General features: G+C 36.4%; 1 protein-coding gene across 1 annotated transcript in view; it reads right to left on the bottom strand.

Moving 5' to 3' along the window:
* Window positions 1-20,217, bottom strand: part of VTA1 (vesicle trafficking 1) — a 73,766-nt gene that overhangs the window by 35,023 nt on the left and 18,526 nt on the right. The window contains exons 3-4 of the mRNA XM_032160449.2: window positions 16,894-17,021; window positions 16,156-16,231 (exon numbers count right to left, since the gene is read on the bottom strand). Coding sequence (XP_032016340.1) covers window positions 16,156-16,231; window positions 16,894-17,021 — 204 coding nt within the window. The remainder of the gene's footprint in view (window positions 1-16,155; window positions 16,232-16,893; window positions 17,022-20,217) is intronic.

The following is a 20,217-nucleotide window of genomic DNA, read 5'->3' as shown; positions in this document are numbered from 1 at the left end:
ACTAGAATTGAAGGGCTACAAATGCTGGATTAGTATCAGATTTGAGTCTCTATGTTCACTTGAATTCAGTCTCTGCAAAATGACATTCTTTTAAAATGTTTATTATTAACCTATGCTCCAGCAATGAAAACTAATGAAGGTAATTAATTACCCTAAATTTTTAAACTTTACCTCTTTGGGGGAAAACATAAGGTATGTATAGTTAACCTCAACATAGTTTTAGGCTCTGTAAAAGTTTCCTATTAATTAAGACCTTTAATTAGCAATATGGGATATATAAAATAAGTCAATACATTATTTCCGCCCTTAGGGAGCTCATCATCTGGCTATGGATATGAAATTAAAATACAAAGAACTATTACTATAAAAACACACTTAGTAGGAAGTGTTAAACCTGTTTCCTATAGTACATACATGGAACAGTTCAGAGAATAAAGAAAAAACAGAATAAGGTAAGGGAAATGATACTTTAGTTTGGCCACACAAGATGGGTAAGATGTGAAAAAATGGAAGCAATAACAAGATTCTAGAGAGAAGGAAAAGTACAAGCAAAGGTAGAAATAAGGAAATATTTGGAGAATAAAGATAAATAAACCAATATGCCATGGATAGAAGATAACATATTAAATGCTAGTTGGATAAGTAAGATAAATCCAAGACAAGATTAAAGTCTTGGACTGACATCTTTATAGCATTCTACAGGTTAGCACTTCCACACATTTTCCTCTACTTGGTCTTCATCAGAACCTCGAAATTTAGGCAGGTCACATTTCACTCACACTAAGGCTTTGAGACATTATAAGACTGGCTCAATGTAAATACAGTTTAATCTGGCATTCAAGGCCCTCCACATTGTGGACACTCAGTCTTATTTCCATTTCCCTCAATCAAGATTGGATTCCTGTCTTACCTGCGTTCTCTTCTTATGCCATTCTCTCTTATCTAACATGGTTTCCTTTCTGCCCAGTCTCCTTTCCTCCAAGGCTAAGTGCAAATGTTTACTCCCTATACACCCTCAGTTCCAGTAAGTCAACAGTTATTTATTATTTACTCAAGTCAGGTAATATGCTAAGTGCTGGGGATACATAAGATGAATGAGTCAAGCATGAGTTTTAGAGTCTAATGTGAAACCACGCAATAACCGACATCCCTAAATGTGACACGTGTCTTATCTGAAGTCCCTATTTCTTCATCCTTCTTTCTTGGGATTCTATATCATTTTAGAGATGAAGAAACGTCATTACAAAAGTAAAGTAATTTACTGAAGGTCATACTGTTTTAGTAGTAAAGTTAGCCACTCATTCAGGTCTATCTTGGTGAACTACAATTACCACACTGCAATTTGCAACTCAGATTAAAATAGATGAAATAACAGAAAATAAGCCTTAAAGGTCAGCTACTTAATGTTTATCAATGCAGAATATACCTTTTGGTAGTTACGAAGAAAACTATATTAAAAGTAAATGAATAAATTGCTAAGGAAAGTTTAAACTGCCTTCTTTGAGGGTCTTTAAAATTAGGCCAAATTTTCTTCTATCTGAAATAATTTAATCCTGTCTAAAGACTTAGTGGAGAAGTTGTAATAACTTTAGAAGGTTCTTTCAGTCCTAATATCTAAGCATGAGCAGTGTAGAGAAGTTTAAACCAATTTGAGTTTCTGCATTAGTATGTGAAATTTAAGAAACTAAGTTGAAAAGGGCTCATTTTAGTAAAGCAACGTATTTAATTTTTATTTCACCCTGTTTCCAAAACATCCCTATTCCTACAAACTGATGCATATACTATTTAGCAGAAATTTCTGGCAGTTGTAACTCCCCTAATTCACTTTTCAATGTTGTTTTATTTAAAATAAAGGATGTAAAGGATGCTGGATACTAAACAATATTTTAAAAGGAAATTTTCAAGATGTATTTTTGAAATTCATTAACTCCTTTTGGCTGATTAAACATCCTTTCTAACAGACAGGAACTGCAAAAAGAACTTTTACTTTTGTCCTTGGCCTCCAAGTTCCTGTTTTGTTACTAGATTGACGAGAATCACTGACAACTGCAAATTTTGGCCACTTAAGAATTAGCATGAATTTTCATTTAATTTTTAAATCACTTGCTACACTGAAGCATGACTGGTTAGAGAACAGCAACCATAGGCTGGAGGAGGGATTTTCAAACTTATTACCTATAAGAATCACAAGAGTGTAATAATAAATTCCTAGCTAGAGCTATGAAAAATTTGATATAAATTATTCTCCATTAACATACCAAAAAGTCACCTTGAAAGACAAAGTTTTACACCAGCTGTCTCCATCTAATTCTTCCTCTTTGATTTTATATTGAACCCATCCTAGGCAAGTTTTTAATCTCCATCACTCACTGCAACAGCTTTCATTAAGGCTACAGATTACTTCTATATTGCTATTAGGTTGGTGTGAAAGTAATTGTAGTTTTTGCCACCTAAATTCAAGGCTTACATGCCATCTTCCTTGACGCCTATCAGCATGAACAGGGGATTATTTCCCACCCCATTCCTTGATGCCCCCTTTACACTTGCTTTCCTGGTTATGACCTCCTGGTTTTCCTTCTCCCTTGCTGTGCGCTCCTTCAGTCCTTTTATACTGGTTCTTTTTCACGTCCCAGTGTCAGGAGTACCTCAGGCTTCAGCTCTTGGATTCCTTGTCTCCTCTTTCTACACTTGATGATCTCATGCAGTACAATGGCTTTAAATATACCAGCCTTAAATACCATGAGGTGTATTTGCTGCCAACTTCCAAATTTATATCTTCTGTTCAGACTTCACTGAACCTTAGGATTTTGTATAAGCATACATCCAATTCCACATTTCTCCTGTATGTTTGATAAGCTCCTCCAAGTTCAAAACCAACTCCTGATTTTCCCCCACCAAGTCTATAAATGGCCACAATGGTTAAGAATGATCTTACAGCTGTCAGGTCCAACGCTTGGAGTCATTTTTGAGTTCTCTGCATCTTTTACACTCTGCCAATGAATCTGTTAAATTTTGTCAGCTCTCCATTCAAAATATATCCAGAATCCAACCACTACTCAACATGTCCTCTTCTGCAAACTCTGGTCCTAGCAAGCATTATCTTTTACCTGGATTATTTAATAACGTACTAATGAGTTTGCCTTTTCCACTCTTGTCCATTACAGAAAGGAACAATACTTTAAAAATACAAGTCAAATTTTATCAGTTCTCTGTTTGAATCCTCCCCCCACCACCCTCATTCTCATCTCCTATCCTATCCCTCCTTCTCATTCTGGATTCTGCCACATTGTTCTCCTTGTTATTTCTTGAACAAGAATAGGTAGCTTGTACTGTAGTCTAAAAAATGTAGCACTCTCTCTTGCCTCTTCCTAGAACACCCCCCAAATTACATGCAAAAATGCAATACACATTAGCATGAGAATCCACAGCTTTCATAAGATTTTCAAAGTAGTCAGTGATAAAAATGTGATTAATAATCTCTAACTTTGTGGCAACATCACAAATACATGTATACTCTTAGTCCCTCAACCTCCCAAGTTATTATATAAACAAGACTTCCACATAACTCCCAGAACACTCAGACATGGTATAATGAGAAATGCTTGAAAAACACATAAACAAATTTATTATCAAAATGACTCAGATACTGAAATATTTATAGTCACAGATTACATGTATTTCCTGATATTCATTCAACATTTTAATCCTTTTATATTTTTCAAAGCAACTATAATTTCATCAAACAAGTTTTTAAAAGGGAGAGTAAAACTATACCCCCCCAATCATAACTATAACTTAATATACAAAGACTTAAATATAACTCCTCTATTTTTAAAATATCGTAACATTGGAATATACTTTCCAAGTAAACAAAAGATTTCCAAACAAGGTATGGTCGGTAACTGTTTAATACTTAATCTACTGGGGTAAGAAAAGAAACCAATGTTAATTATTTTTTGAAAAAAAATACAGTTTTCATCAAATTTACAGAAAGTTTTAAAAATAGCACAACATACTCTCACATATCTTCTACTCAGATTCTCCAACTATTTAATTTTTGTTTTATCAATTTATTTCTACATATAAATGTACAAAAAGTATATATATATACAAAAATATAAAAAGTTTGTGTGTCAGGCTGGGCACGGTGGCTCATGCCTGTAATCCCAGCACTTCAGGAGGCCAAGGAAGGCAGTTCATGAGGTCAGGAGATTGAGACCATCCTGGCTAACACAGTGAAACCCCATCTCTACTAACAATACAAAAAATTAGCTGGGCATGGTGGCAGGCACCTGTAGTCCCAGCTACTCAGGAGGCTGAGACAGGAGAATGGCGTGAACCCGGGAAGTGGAGCTTGCAGAGAGGTGAGATCACGCCACTGCACTCCACCCTGGGCAACAGAGCGAGACTCCATCTCAAAAAAAAAAAAGTGCGTCTGTGTGTGTATATATATACATATATATATATTTTTTTTTCTGTGCCATTTAAGAGTAAATTGAAGACACTATGTCCCCTTACCCTTTCATTGCACTTTCCAAAATCTCAAAAATCGGAAAATTTAATACTTACACAACATTACTGTCTGATCCACAGTCCCAATAAATTTTGTCAATTGTCCCAGTCACGTCCTTTGTAGTTATTTTTCCCCCAGGCCCAGATCTAATCTAAGGAGCATGATTAGTGTTTCTTGACCTTGACTTTTTAAAAAATACCAACCAAGCTGTAAAATGTCTATTGATTTGTCTGACGTCTCCTCATGATGATGTTCGGGTTATACATTTTTGGCAGCATTATCACTGAAGCGATGTTTGTCTTTTTCAGATCATCTTATTAGGATGCACATGATGTGGGTTGTTCCAATATTAGTGGTGTTAGGTTTAATGACTTGGCCTAAGGACGTGCGTGACAAGTTTTCTCATTATTGAATTACTATTTTCCTCTGATATCAATAAGCAATTTGGTAAGATATTCAGAGACATGTAAATATACTTCTTTTTATCAAACTTTCCACCTACTACTTTTAAAGCCCACTAACAATTTCCTAATTTTATCATTATTTGTATATTTATAGTTAGAATACTATGACAAAGAGCCTTCTCTGCTCTTCTATTATTTATTCATTTATTTATTTCTTCATATGTATCAGTCTGGACCTATACAGATTCTTAATTTATTCAATGAGTTATCATCCATTACTATCATTCTCATTTTTATGCTCAAACTGTCCCTGGCTTGGACAATGGGAACCCTTTCAAGTCAGCTTCTGGGTCCTATGATTATGATAACTCTTCTACTTTCTGTCACAAGAAGGTCCGGCCTTATCTGTAGCTTTCCTGGACTTAGCCCTAGATTAAGCACTTTTTACGAAAGTCCTGGTTCCTTATGCAGAATAAAATTAGAATAGAAAATCAGGCACTAGGGATGCTCACTGTGTGCTCACTGCTACTGCTGCATCATTGCTCCTAGGAGAGTATAGAGATACAGAAACTATAGTATACATATTATACCTATATAAATATATCTATTCATCTAGTGTAATATATTTAAAAGCATGAATTAAGAAGATATTCCAACCTAACAGCACAACACAATCTAGTCTTCTCGCATTCCACATTGTAACTAAATTCCCCAAAAGTGAGAAAACTGTCTCCCTCAATATATTTAATCATTTGGTCACTCCTAGAATATAGAATAAGCAGGTTTAGAACTGCCAGCCCATACTAAGATAAACCAAACCTATCAACAAAATAGTTCAATATTTAACTTCTGCAGTAAAACGAACATACTTTGAGATGCATACATCTTCAGTGCACAATTTAATATTTTGACAAACAGATTAATATACCTGGGTAAACTGTACTTCTATTTATATCCCTTCCCAGATCAACTTCCTTTGGTGTGCACGCATGTACACACACCTATACATGAAGGGAATCATACAGGATACAATGGTGAACAAACCAAACATCCTGCTTTAATGGAGCAGGATGGGAATAACCGGCGGTAATCATAACAGTTAATACTTTTTGAGTATTTACTATGGCGTCAAGCATTTATCGTACCCTCACAACAATCTCAGATATTTGATACTATTATTAACCTACTTTATAGATGGTTATACAGAGTTAGAGCAGGGTCCATCTCCATTGTGACTGACCTCAGTGCCTCTCAGCCTCCTTATTATTTTGTAAATTTATTTTTATTTTATTTTATTTATTTATTTATTTATTTATTTTTATTTTTTTTTTTTTTTTTGAGACGGAGTCTCGCTCTTTCACCCAGGCTGGAGTGCAGTGGCGCGATCTCGGCTCACTGCAGGCTCCGCCCCCCGGGGTTCACGCCATTCTCCTGCCTCAGCCTCTCCAAGTAGCTGGGAACTACAGGCGCCTGCCACCTCGCCCGGCTAATCTTTTGTATTTTTAGTAGAGATGGGGTTTCACCGTGTTAGCCAGGATGGTCTCGATCTCCTGACCTCGTGATCCGCCCGCCTCGGCCTCCCAAAGTGCTGTCTCCACTAAAAACACAAAAAACTAGCTGGGTGTGGTGGCAGGCTCCTGTAGTCCCAGCTACTCAGGAGGCTGAGGCAGGAGAATGGCATGAACCTGGGAGGCAGAGCTTGCAGTGAGCTGAGATCCTGCTACTGCACTCTAGCCTGGGAGACAGAGCGATACTCCATCTCAAAAAAAAATAATAATAATTGGCCACTGGCTGGGCACGGTGGCTCATGCTTGTACTCCCAGCACTTTGGGAGGCCGAGGGGGATGGATAACCTGAGGTCAGGAGTTGGAGACCAGCCTGAACATGGTGAAACCCCATCTCTACTAAAAATACAAAAATTAGCTGGGCGTGGTGGCACATACCTGTAATCCCAGCTACTCCGGAGGCTGAGGCAAGAGAATCACTTGAACCTGGGAGGCGGAGGTTGCAGTGACCAAGATCACACCACTGTACTCCAGCCTGGGCAACACTGGCTCTTTTTTTCTCAGCATAATGTCTACTAGATTCATCCATGCTGTAGGTTATATCAGTAGTCAGTTCCTTTTTGTATCTAATACCCCAATGTGTTTACCAGCGCCCCTGTTGGTGGATATCAGGGTTGTTTCTAGCTTTGGGCTATTAAGAAAAAACTTCCCGTAAGCACTCCTGAACAAGTCTTTTTCAAGACATGTTTTTATTTCTCTTGGATAAAAACCAGAATAGGAATTGCTGGGTAAAAGGGAGTATGTTTAGCATTAAAAAAAAATGGCCAACTCGTTTCCTAAAGTGGATATAACATCTAACATCTCCATCAAGCAATGTATGAAGGCTCTTGGTTTTTCACATTCTAGACAACAGTTTTATGTGGCCACTCGTTATTTGTGTTATTGTATTGATTTATTTTATTTTACTGATTTTAAAAAACTATTCTATCGATGACTAACGGGGGTGTTAAAATTTCCAATTATGATTATGAATTTTTCCTTATTTTTCTTTTCTTTTTGTCGATTTTTGTTTCATATAGTTTGAAAGTCTTATTATTAGGTGCACAGACATTTGTAACTGTATTGTCTTCTTGATGAACTGACCCCTTTATTATAAAATGTCCCCTTTTATTTCTAGTAACACATCTACTCAAAGTCTGTTTTATCTATGGCCACTTGAGATTCTGTTTACTTAGTATCTGCATTAAGCATCTTTTTCCATATTTTCATTTTCAAAATATTTATATTTGTATTTGAACAGTATCTCTTAGAAACAGTATACAGTTAAGGCTTGCTTTTTAAAAAAATATAGTCTGAAAACCTCTACTATAAAATTTGGGTGTTAGTCCATTTACAATTATGGTAGGTAACAACATAGCTGTATTTGGGTCTAACATTTGCTATGTGTTTTGCATTGGTCCCACCTGTTTATGTTTCCTTCTCTTCCCCTTCTCTGCCTTTAGGGTTTGCCAAATAGATATGTATAGTTAAAATAATTTTTACAAATATAGTCATGTATCTTTTAAAGAAATGAAAAATATATAGTCTTTTACATTTACCTACATTACTATGTCCAGCGTAGTTCATTCCTTCCTGTAAATCAAATTCCTGCTTGGTATCCTTTTCCTTCTGCCTGAAAAACTTCCTTCATTTTAGCTGTTCTTTAGTTCTTTGGATCTTTAGTGCAGACCTGCTAGCAATGAATTAATTTGCCTAAAAATGTCTTTTTAAAACCTTCATTTTTTGAAGCACAGCTTTGCTGTATATAGAATTCTGAGTTGACAGGGTTTTTGTTCATTTATTTTTTTTTTCTTTCAGCCCTCTAAATATGTCATTTTATTATCTTCTGGTCTCCATTTTTTTAAAAATGAGAAGTCAACTATCCCTCACAACACTGTTACCCTGTGTGTAACACATTGTTTCTCAAGGCTGCTTTTTCAAGATTTTCTCTTCCATCACTAGACTTCAGTGGTTTGACTACAGTGTTTCTAGGTGTGATTCCCTTTATATTAATCTTATTGTTCACTGTGCTTCTTGAATCTGTAGCTGCTTTTTTACTCAATTTGGAAAATCTGTGGTCATTATTTCTTCAGATATCTTTTTGTACTCGTTTTCTTTCTACTCTCCTTTTGGAACTCCAAATGTACACGTTAGACTCCCAAATACAGTAGCAGTAATACATAATGCCCATGAATAAGCTCATCTAAATACAAAGTAAATATATAAGCCAGATCAGTTTAGGATAGTTTCCATGAAAAATTTTATGTATTTGCTGACAAACTCTCTAAATACAGCTCAGTAAAATATTATTAAAACATGGTTTAAACATTATTATATGATAGAGCTATGTTTCAGACTCAGGTTACAGGCTAAAACTAGCAATGAATACACATTTAGTACTTAGAATGGACTATATGAACTGATTTTTTTGTGTGTAAAAAAATTACCTTCCAACAGAAAAAGCACATTTAGCATATTTTTTTTTTTTAATGTAACCCTACTCTCTGATCTCCTTTCTGAAAACTCAAGTTTTTATCTTTTAACCTAGTTCAAAAAGGCTTCCTAATTGGCCTTCTCAAGCTATTCTCCTTACTACTGCCAGAATCTGCAAGAGCTAATTTTTTTAAAGCACTTACATGCTAGGCACTTTGCTAAAGGCTTTACATACATTTCCTCACTTGATCTCCATGACAACTTGACAAAATAGGTATTACAATTTTCATCATCTTACGTATGTTGGAACAGGCTTACATAAGTTAACTCACTCAAAGTTATGCAGTTATGGAGTGACATAATAGAATTTGGAGGCCCAATGCCTGCATTCTTAACTACTTTATACTAATACTGTATGAAAAAATATTTCATTCATTTACAACTCATCAATTAGGTATAAGACATTGTTCCTGGCAATTATTATACAAGTGAGCACAAGACACATGGAATTTCTACTGTAATTAGACATAACCCTACTCTTATATTTATCTATTATGATAATTGCTAAGAATGAGACTTTCAGGATACAGTAAGAACATGAAAACCTAAAGTATGGTGTATATAAGGAATACATTTTGTAGTTAGAAAATGTCTCTGCTTTACCATGGTTTTCTAGGCTAATAATAAGATGCTGCTCACTTTGAAACCTTCCAGTGCACATGGATACCCTTAGACTACCTTCTCACAGCCAGCTATTCATGTGCCTTATTGCCTCAGTAAATGTGCAGCCCTGTTTTTCAAGCAAGGAGGACCCTAACAGGATCCAAAAAGGGTCTAGATCTGTGCCAATCAAAATGTGGTCCCAGAAACACCGCTGGTCTGCAAAACTGCTTATGAGTTTGTGACAACATAATACTGACACTGGATTTAGAAATATTTGAAACACACGTAGCAAATTAGGCTGTATATCTATCTGTATGCCTTTTTAAATTTTCTCTTTTGTAATTCATTTATTACTTGCATTTGTATTTTACAAAATCATCTGCAAAGAATTGAAAATTAAAAAAAAAAAAAGGCTGAACCTTTATCACAGAGAGTTTGAGAAACATTGTCCTGGGCTATGTATCTGGGGCCAAGTACTTTATATTTTTCTGACCCTCAGTTTTCTCACTATAATTCAGAGTTGTGAAAGATGAAACAAGGTGTCTAAGCATAGTGCCAGGCTAATGTTAGGTACTGCCAATGCATCCCTTCCCTACATTTCATTAATACATCATGTATCATCAGAGTTATTCTGTTTCTCTTTCCAGGTGAGAAACAAAATAAGCTCAATGAGGGCAGAAAACATATTCATCTCATTCCCTCAAATAGCAAAAACTCCATATATAAGAATAGCATTATTTTTCACCTGTAATTTTCATGTTCTACCTAACTTGGCAGTATTAATCTTAACCAAAGATTATGAATGAAAAATAGTAAAATGTTATCTGTTCCTCAAACACTGCTAGTAGTAAAATGAATCTAAAATACAATGAAAGGAAGCCTATCAATAATATTGGCCACAAACAGATTACACAAGATGCTATAGTAGAAAAAGAAAATATTTATGTTGACTCTATAACTAAAACTGGGCACTGATTCCAAGAGAACTACAGTTATGTAACAACAGAGCTAAAGCTTACATAACAGCAAATTTAATTAAAATGCTGTGATGGAATGATAATAAGGCACAGTTAAAAGAGCTAAATACATATACCTAAAATAGAGATAACTGAGAAATAGAATAGTGGCAGACAAAATATTAAAAAATAAAAAAACAAAAATGTTGAAGGACTAAAGAAAATAGTTTTATACGAGTAATGACATGAAATTAAAAGGAAAAAAAATCAAGAAATTACCAAGAAAAATGTCATTGAGTAAATGAGATCTATTACATTTTAGAAAAGTTATGAAATATAATAATTTATATATAAACAAGTGTAAGGCATTTTTCCATCTACAGATTAAAAATGAAACACTATAGCAACTTTTCAAGCAGAAACTAATCAAGAAGACAAAGCCCCCTCTTCAAGTGCTTGCAATATAATTTATTCAAAAATATAATTCACAAAAATGAAGTCAATACATTCATAGTGTAATGTTCATAAAGTTAGAACTCTAAATACAGGTGGGGGAGAGCTGAGAGAATGGAGAAATTCATGTAAGGACTAGAATAATGTAGGTGAGACTTGAAGAGAAGATAAAACTTAGGCAAGGCCAGTTAAAAACACATTTCCAAAGGTGAAAAAAGAGAAGACAGTGAGCAGCCTGGTCTACAAAGCAGGACTAGCAAATAGGGCTGCAAGCAGAGTACGGAGCATGACAGAAAACCTGAAAATCCAACAGAGGAGCTTGGACTTGCAGTGTTAGGAAATAAGAAGTTCCTGTAGGTTCTTCAATGACAGAAGAATGAATTGCAGAGAAAAAAAGCTCAAAATAAGATGAATTAGTTATGTAAATTGCATAATTCATCTTGTGAACCAGTGGCCTTTTTGAAAAGGGATGGAATTTTAAGTAAAAATAACTTAATTAGAATATCCCAAATCATCATGTACAGATATCACACAAAAGGCTTCGGTTATTCAGGTTGTTTACATCTTGTATTAGTCTGTTTTCACTGCTATAAAGGAATACCTGATGTTGGCTAATTTATACAGAAAAGAGCCTTCACATTCCGCAGGCTGTACAAGCATGGGCCCAGCATCTGCTTGGCTTCTGGTGAGGCCCAGGAAGCTCTTACTCATGATGGAAGGCAAAAGGAAGCCAGCATGTCGCAAGGCAGGAGAGGCAGCAAGAGAGACGCCAGGCTCTTTTAAACCACCACTTCTCACATGAAATAACAGGGTGAAAACTCACTTATTACCATGGGGAGGGCACCAAGCTATTCATAAAAGATCCACCCCAATGACCACTCCTCCCACCAGGCCTCACCTCCAACACTGAGGATCACATTTTAACATGAGTTTCGAGGGGGACAAACATCCAAACTATACAATTCCACCTCTGCTCCTGCTCCCTCAAATCTCATGTCCTCCTCATATTGCAAAATATAATCATCCCTTCCCAATAGTCCCTTAAAGATTTAACTCATTGCAGCATCAACTCAAAAGTCCAAAATCTCATCTAAGAATCAAGGCACATTCCTTCTACCTGTGAGCCTGTAAGATTAAAAGCAAGTTATTTACTTCTAAGAAAGAATGGTGGTACAGGCATTGAGTAAGCATCCCCATTCTAAAAGGGAGAAACTGCCCACAAAAAGGCACTATAGGCCCCACACAAGTCCAAAAACCAACATGGTAGACATTAAACTTCAGTTTCAAAATAATCCTTGACTCCATGACCAGCATCCAGGGAACACTGGTACAAGTGGTGGCCTTGGGCAGCTCTGCCCCTATAGCTTTGCAGGGTACAGCCCCTGGGGCTGCTCCCACAGGCTGGAGTTGAAAGCCTGCACCTTTTCCAGGCTCAGAGTGCAAGCTGCCAGTGGCTCTACCATTCAGGTAGGTGTGGGTGGTGGCAGCCCCGCTCCTACAGCTCCACTAAGCAGTGATCCAGGTGGGACTCTGTGTGGGATCCCATTCCAGACCCCTCCAACTATCTGGAATCCTTTATCCACCAACAAAGATGCTACTTTATTCTAGCACCAGTGCAAGGCAAAGGGGCTTAGGGAGCAGGTTGGGTAGTGAGATAGGGGGTAAAAAAAATCCCTTTACCCTTACTCTTTAGTAACCTTAATATCTAAACAAATCCCATCCCATCACCCCAATCTCACATGAAGCCTTCTCATTGGCCTCATTTACAGTTTTGCCCTAGTTACTATGTTCAAAATACTAAGGCAGCTGGTTCTTCATTAATGGTAGCTAAAAGTAAACCTAGATTTTTCTTCTGAAATACAGATAAATTAATGTAGTTTATGTATGTGTAAGTGTTACATATTCCTTAAGTGAAAAGAACCTATTACTCACTTTAGATTTCTGGAAATTTTGTTCTTTTTCCCATGATTATTACTTTACCTGTTAGCTGGATTCACCATTGTTAGCAGTTATAACTTTAAAGGATTATGTGCTTGCTTCTAAAATACATAGGGGAAGGTAGCTTCCCCAAATAAGAACTAGGAGAGGGCAGATCACGAGGTCAGGAGATCAAGACCATCCTGGCCAACACAGTGAAACCCCGTCTCTACTAAAATACAAAAAATTAGCCAGGCATGGTGGCGCACGCCTGTAGGCCCAGAGCACAATAAACCATGTGGCATTCTGATCTGCTACTTTGCCTTATCATGATCCTCTCTTCTGGTATCTTGAATTTCCATTCACATCTATAAATGTGTTTATTAACTTCTTCCTCTTACATTGCAAAAATAGGTGTTTACCAAGGATATTTATTTAGTCATCTTCTCTCTCATTCAAAACAATCCACTTACCTGAAGGGTTTGTCTAATCTTATAACTTGAATTGTCCCCTCTACTTTGCTGTCTTTTGCTTATTTCCAAGAGGCTTCTGGTAATTCCTTTTTGGCTGTCATACTTGCACCTCAAATTTTAAAATCTAAGTTTCAATATATTATTGTTTCTCAAATCAAAAACAACTCATCATGTACAATTCTCCACCTCTCAACTAAGGCCCACAGTTAATAATCAACCAGTTTTTTTTTTTCTTTTTTTTTTTTTGTCAAATGTTTTTGTAGTTCTCCCTCACTTCAGTTCATTGTACAGACTCCTATTATACAAAGCACCCCAAGGCATAGTTCTTTACTCAAAAATACAAATTGAAGATTGTAGGTCTTCCATCATCTGTCTGACCTGGCTTATGACTTACTCTTCTAATCTGAATTCTCACTATTCTCCTTCACCTACGTGGTACTCTCCAAAGTTCTACTGAACCACTCAAAGCTTTCCATCATGTCATGTTTATATTACCTCTGTATCCCCAAGTATTTAGCATAGTGCCTTACACTAGTAAAACAGAGAAGAAAAGAAAATTGGGATCATTAATAACAGGAGATGAGGTAAAACGGAGTTAAAAAGGTGGATCCATAAGGCCATCAGAATATAAAAAGGTAATACCCATTGAGTAACAGTTCAGGTTTTCACACTCCAGGTATCAGTTCTCCTTTATATGACTCTGTATAAGAGTATAAAATATCTGAGAGCAGTGGCTCTAAATGGGCATTGCCCCATACCCTAGGGTAGGGCTGTTTTGAAATATCTCAGGTGGTTTCTGGTTAGCTCAATTACTGGGAAATGCCACTGGCAGTGTGCGGCCAAGGGCCAAAATTGCTCCACGTTTTGAAATAAAAGGGACAGTCACATTACAAAAAAAAGTCCTGGCTGGACTTGGTGGCTCACGCCTGTAATCCCAACACTTTGGGAGGCCACGGCAGGTGGATCACGAGGTCAGGAGATTGAGACCATCTTGGCCAACACAGTGAAACCCCATCTCTGCTAAAATACAAAAAATTAGCCAGGTGTGGTGGCGCACACCTGTAGGCCCAGCTACTTGGGAGGCTGAGGCAGGGGAATCGCTTGAATCCAGGAGGTAGAGGTTGCAGTGAGACGAGATTGTGCCACTGCACTCCAGCCTGGTGACAGAGCGAGACTCAGTCTCACACAAAAAAAAAAAAAGTCTTTCATTTGTCACAACTTTGAAATGTCCTGTACAACTTTCATGCTGGCAAAACCCCTGCTTATACTCATCAAGCTTAGAGAGTAACTTCATTTTGAATATAAACAAAAAATAACTTTTTGCAGTTTTGCTATACAGTCTTTTACAAAAATGCCTTATACAGTGACTGTACTTTGTTTTGTTTGGGACTTTACTAAGAGCTACTCATCATTTTGAAAAAAAAGTTCGATCACAAAAAAACAACATTGCCCATAGTGTTCAAATCACTCATATAACACATATGTATCAATCTCATTTATAACTCTTTCTTTTTCTAGATTAATATATTCCCTCTCAGAAAATAAATTCTCCACATGAATGGTAAAGCCTGTTATGGTGAAAATAATACTGAACTTAAAGTAGTAAATGTGTCATTTAGCCCCATTTGCCCATGTATATACAATGGTTATGTGCTTCGCTTACCTTAGAGTCATTATGGGAATCAAATTGATAAAATGAACAGAAAGTATGTTATAAAATATTAAGTCCTATATGCATTTTACAAGGGAAACAAATCATTAACAATAATGCTGACTAGAAATTAAACAGAAAAAAAGTCATAAAAAGATTCTACCTCCAGTCCCAGTGTGTTGGTTCATGCCTGTAATCCCAGCACTTTGGGAGGCCAAGGTGGGCGGATTACCTGAGGTCAAGAGTTCGAAACCAGCCTGACCAACATGGTGAAACCCCGTCTCTAGTAAAAATACAAAAATTAGCTGGGTGTCGTGGCATCCGCCTGTAATCCCAGCTACTAGGGAGACTGAGGCAGAAGAATCACTTGAACCTGGGAGGCGGAGGTTGCAGTGAACCGAGACTACGCCATTGCACTCCAGCCTGGGCAACGAGAGCAAAATTCCATCTCAAAAAAAAAAAAAAAAAAATGATTCTACCTCAAGTATGTTGAACAAATTACAGTGTAAAAACTTGACAATAAACAGGATTAGTAATATGTTAATACTTAGTAAGATCAAACTGTAAACCTGTGCTGTCCAATACAGTAGTCACACATATGCTGAAGTGTAAAATACATGCTGGATTTAAAGAACTTATTACAGGCCAGGTGCAATGGGGTTCACACCTGTAATTCCAGCACTTTGGGAGGCGGAGGCAGGCAAGATTGCTTGAGCTCAAGAGTTCGAGACCAGCTTGGTGAAACCATGTCTCTACAAAAAAATACAAAATTAGCCGGCTATGGTGGCTTGTGCCTGTAGTCCCAGATACTCAGGAGGCTGAAGCAAGAGAATTGCTTGAGCCCGGGGAGGCTGAGGCTGCAGTGAGCTGAGATCACACCACTGCACTCCAGCCTGGGCAACAGAGCAATACCCTGTCTCAAAAAAAAACACAGAAATAAAAATAGAGAACTTAGTACAAAATTAAAATACATTATTGGAAATAATTTACTTTTTAAAAATGGCTAATAAAAAATGCAAAATTACATTTTTGGCTTGCATTAATTTCTGACAGACATTCTGCTGTAAATAAACAATGCAATAACAATATTGATAAACTGAAACATTACTGATCTTCAGCTAGTAAGACAATAAAGAATGTACACTCACTTCATCAGTGAGTTCTCCAAATACTGTTATGACATCTATCAAAAGACTTGCAGTATAGAAGGACTTGATCATGTTTCTGGAAGAGAAAAGAGAGCTGGTCTAGTTTAAATATGAAACACATTAAAATGTAGTTTTGTCATTTAGCTGTAAGAAAAAAAATTCCTATCTTTATAAAAGCACTCTGAAATCAATGTTTTAAATAAAATCAGATTTCAAGAAAGTAACAAAAATGGTTTTCTAATCTGTTACTATGAGAAAGTAACAAGGCTCACATTACAAGTAAATGTACTACGGCAAGATTTTTTGTATGTTTTTGACTTTAGAAAAATGTAATTATGGTATTATCTGACTCCATATCAAACCATAATGTATTTCTTTACATGTAAATATTATACTGATAAATCATTTGAATTGACTGGGGTGGGTACCTTCAAAACCAAAATCATCAGGCAAGGCTGTAATTTTGGCTAAAATCAACTCAGATTTTACTAAATGTTAAAAAACAGCTGAGTATATTTACTAAGTAAATAAATCTGCCCTGGGTATTTCTTCTTTCAGCCATTTTCTTTTAAGAGAAAGGCCAGAATTTCTAACCTAAAATCACCATTGAGGTTTGATAATTTTTCCTAAAAAAACCTAAATCAATCAGCAGGTTAGAAAGTGTTCCAGAGAAAACTAGTTCATTTTGGTTATACAGTTACAAAATTAATAAAATTATTTTTCTCTTTCTTTACTTACTTGTGAAATCGTCCAGCACGATCTTCATTGTCTGCATACAAAAACATTTTCAAAGCGTAATTCTCCAAATGGGCACAACCCACTATTTCTTGAGTAATAGCTTCATTATCACCCAACTGCTTCTTTAGCTAAAATAAAATCAGATACATAGCTTATGATTTTGGACTCTCAGAAGTGTTGACTTAATTACAAACAATTCTAATAATCATTTTAAGTAAATTATTTTACATTCATTTCAATAAAAGATGTTATCAATGAAATCTTGCAAAAAGAGTTGCTATGACTCAGCCCAATGCATTTAAAACAAAATCCAATGCTTACAACTTTGAAGAAACACACTTATGATAAACTGAAAATATAATTTAGCTCTAACAATCAAAATAACCAAGCATAAAAAGATAATATATCCAATTAGCCATGTGAAGGAAGCATCAAATATTTCAAAATCATGTTTTACTACCCAAACTATGTTACCCTAAAAATAGAATTAGAAAATAATTTCTAGGCATATATAACTTAAAATTTTAATTTATTCCCATTTCAATTTCTGTCAAATCTAAAAAAAATAAGACTAGAAGGTTCATCATGTCGTAAAATAGTATCTCTCGGCCGGGCACAGTGGCTCACGCTTGTAATCCCAGTACTTTGGGAGGCCGAGGTGGGCAGATCACGAGGTCAGGAGATCGAGACCATCCTGGCTAACACGGTGAAACCCTGTCGCTATTAAAAATACAGAAAGAAATTAGCTGGGCATGGTGGCGGGTGGCTGTAGTCCCAGCTACTAGGGAGGCTGAGGCAGGAGAATGGCATGAACCTGGGAGGAGGAGCTTGCAGTGGGCCGAGATCACGCCACTGCACTCCAGCCTGGGCAAATGAGCGAGACTCCGTCTCAAAATAATAATAATAATAATAGTAATAATAATAATAATATCTCTCAGAGCACATAGTGTGAAAAACAAAAAAGATCTAATTCTAAGTAAGGTATAAGATGACAAACTCAGAATCAAATTATGGAAGCTTTTAAAAATTAGACAAATATATACCTGCAATCAATGCAACTTCTATCTGTAAATTTTTAGCCCTTTTCTATAGACACAATAATTTAAAGCATTTAAAAAAAGTTCCTAATTTTTACTCAGACTACAATACAGGAATAAAATAACTCTCTGGACTATCAGATCTGAGCATCACACTAGTTAATTAAAAACTGCTTTTTTCAAAGATGTTATAAAGTAAAAAATTAAATTAAAACAAGCCCCAGGATTTTTCATAAAATCAGCAAAGTAAATACTTTCATAATTAAACAGAATAACTTATGGTCCAGAAGAGATTTAATGCTGAAATTTAAGGAAATTTTATCTATGTTTATCCTGAACAAGAACAGAAAAAAGAAAAAAAAATCCCCACAGATAACAGTAATTTGTGTATCCAAACTGCAAAATCATTTGTAAAGGCAGATTTCATTGTAGAATAATTTTAGTGAGAGTAGGCCACTTCATCTCATCTTCATCAGAAAATATCTGACTGCAAAAACATAATATACTTGAAGTTTTGAAACTGTAATACAAACATCAAAGTGTGCCCTCACCATGGAATAAATTTATCTTACCTGTCATTTAATGTAGATAGTGATAAATTCCTGATGAGTCCCTTTATAAATGTGATTTTACACTTCAGAAAACTGTTTGAATTTTGTCTTATCCAAGAACTATTATCTGAGCTACTACTGCTATACAGTGAAGTTAATAAAGAGACATTATACTATACAAAATGCTAGAGTTGGATTTTACAAATATACTGCTATGTGTGAGAAACATTCTCCCTTCTACCCCAACCCACTCCCTAAAAAGAGAGTACTCAAATTTATCTTTTATCCATAGAAGCAGCTGTAGAAATGGAAGGCCAGATAGGGCTCCAGGAACAGCTGAATTTCCTCAGTGCTGCCATGAGGCTGATTTTGTGTAGTCAACAGTAGCACACGACAGGAGTCAGTAAGCCAGAGAGCCACACCAAGTGAGAGAGAACACTACTGCCCATGGCTGCTTTATACAACTAGGTAGGAAATTATGTCTTTGCATAAGTCTTGTTTGAATCATAACCTCCTAATACATAAAAACAATGAAAACAATAAAAAGCTCTGGGCTGACGAGTGTAATTGTTTTCATTTTGGTTTTTATTTTCTAGATTTTCTCTAAGCAAAATAATACAACGGATAGAATAGATTTCTAATTCTCCTGAGGTTGGATACCTAAATAAGCAAATAAAAAGTAAGTCACGACTATTAATGTAACAGTCTTGGAGGAGATGAATTAATGAGCGTACCCTTTGTTAAAAGAGAAACCAGGTATGGCTGGGTCCAGGAGTTACAAGACAGAGTCCTCATTACTAAGTGTGACTACTAAGGTTGGCACTGCCTTCTTTATGCACTGACATCCAATCCAATAGGCACTTCTCAAAAAGTACCTCTACAGTGATCTGTGAAGTTATATTAGGTTCAAGAAGGTGACTAATTAGTCTTCTACCACATTCCTGCTAGGAGGGAAGGATGCCTAAACCATAAGAATATCTTGCCCTGGGACCCCAGAGAGGGAGGAAGAAAGGATAAGTAATTGGCATCATTTCCTTCATTGTTCCTTTCACTAAATACACAGCCCATTATTTCATTATTATAAGAAATATTGAGATTCCCAAATTAATCACCCATGTGACTGCAAGGGAAGGTTACAAAGGGTTTTTCACGGCCGGGCATGGTGGCTCATGCCTGTAATCCCAGCACTTTGGGAGGCTGAGGTGAGTGTATAACTTGAGGTCAGGAGTTTGAGACCAGCCTGGCCAACATGGTCAAACTCCGTCTCTACCAAAATATACAAAAAAACTAGCCGGGCGCGCTTAGCGTGTGCCTGTAGTCCTAACTACTTGGGAGGCTGATGTAAGAGAATTGCTTGAATCTGGGAGGTGGAGGTTGCAGCAAGCCGAGAGATCACGCCACTGCAATGCACTCCAGCCTGGGTGACAGAGTGAGACCCTGTCTCAATTAAAAAAAAAAAAAAAAAAAAAGGAGCGTTTTTTCACTTATAAAAGGATGAGCCAAAGGCCATCTATAATAATGTGGAACAAGATATGATGGCATATGCAAAGATACTTGAACATACTTTAATTAACACTCATGACCCCTCTGGAAGTATACAGCAAATAAATGAAAAAAATTATGTCTAGTTTTTCCTCAGGTATAATGGCATTGTTTGACTGTTGCCAAGGGAAAGAACTAAAATGACAACACAGACACGCAAATGAATAAAATGGTATTTTAACCATCACCAGAAA

Source organism: Hylobates moloch, unplaced genomic scaffold (genome assembly GCF_009828535.3).
Source record: "Hylobates moloch isolate HMO894 unplaced genomic scaffold, HMol_V3 SCAFFOLD_2, whole genome shotgun sequence".
NCBI lineage: Eukaryota > Metazoa > Chordata > Mammalia > Primates > Hylobatidae > Hylobates > Hylobates moloch.
Note: the sequence above shows the minus strand (reverse complement) of the source record. Positions and strands in the feature narration are given on the sequence as shown.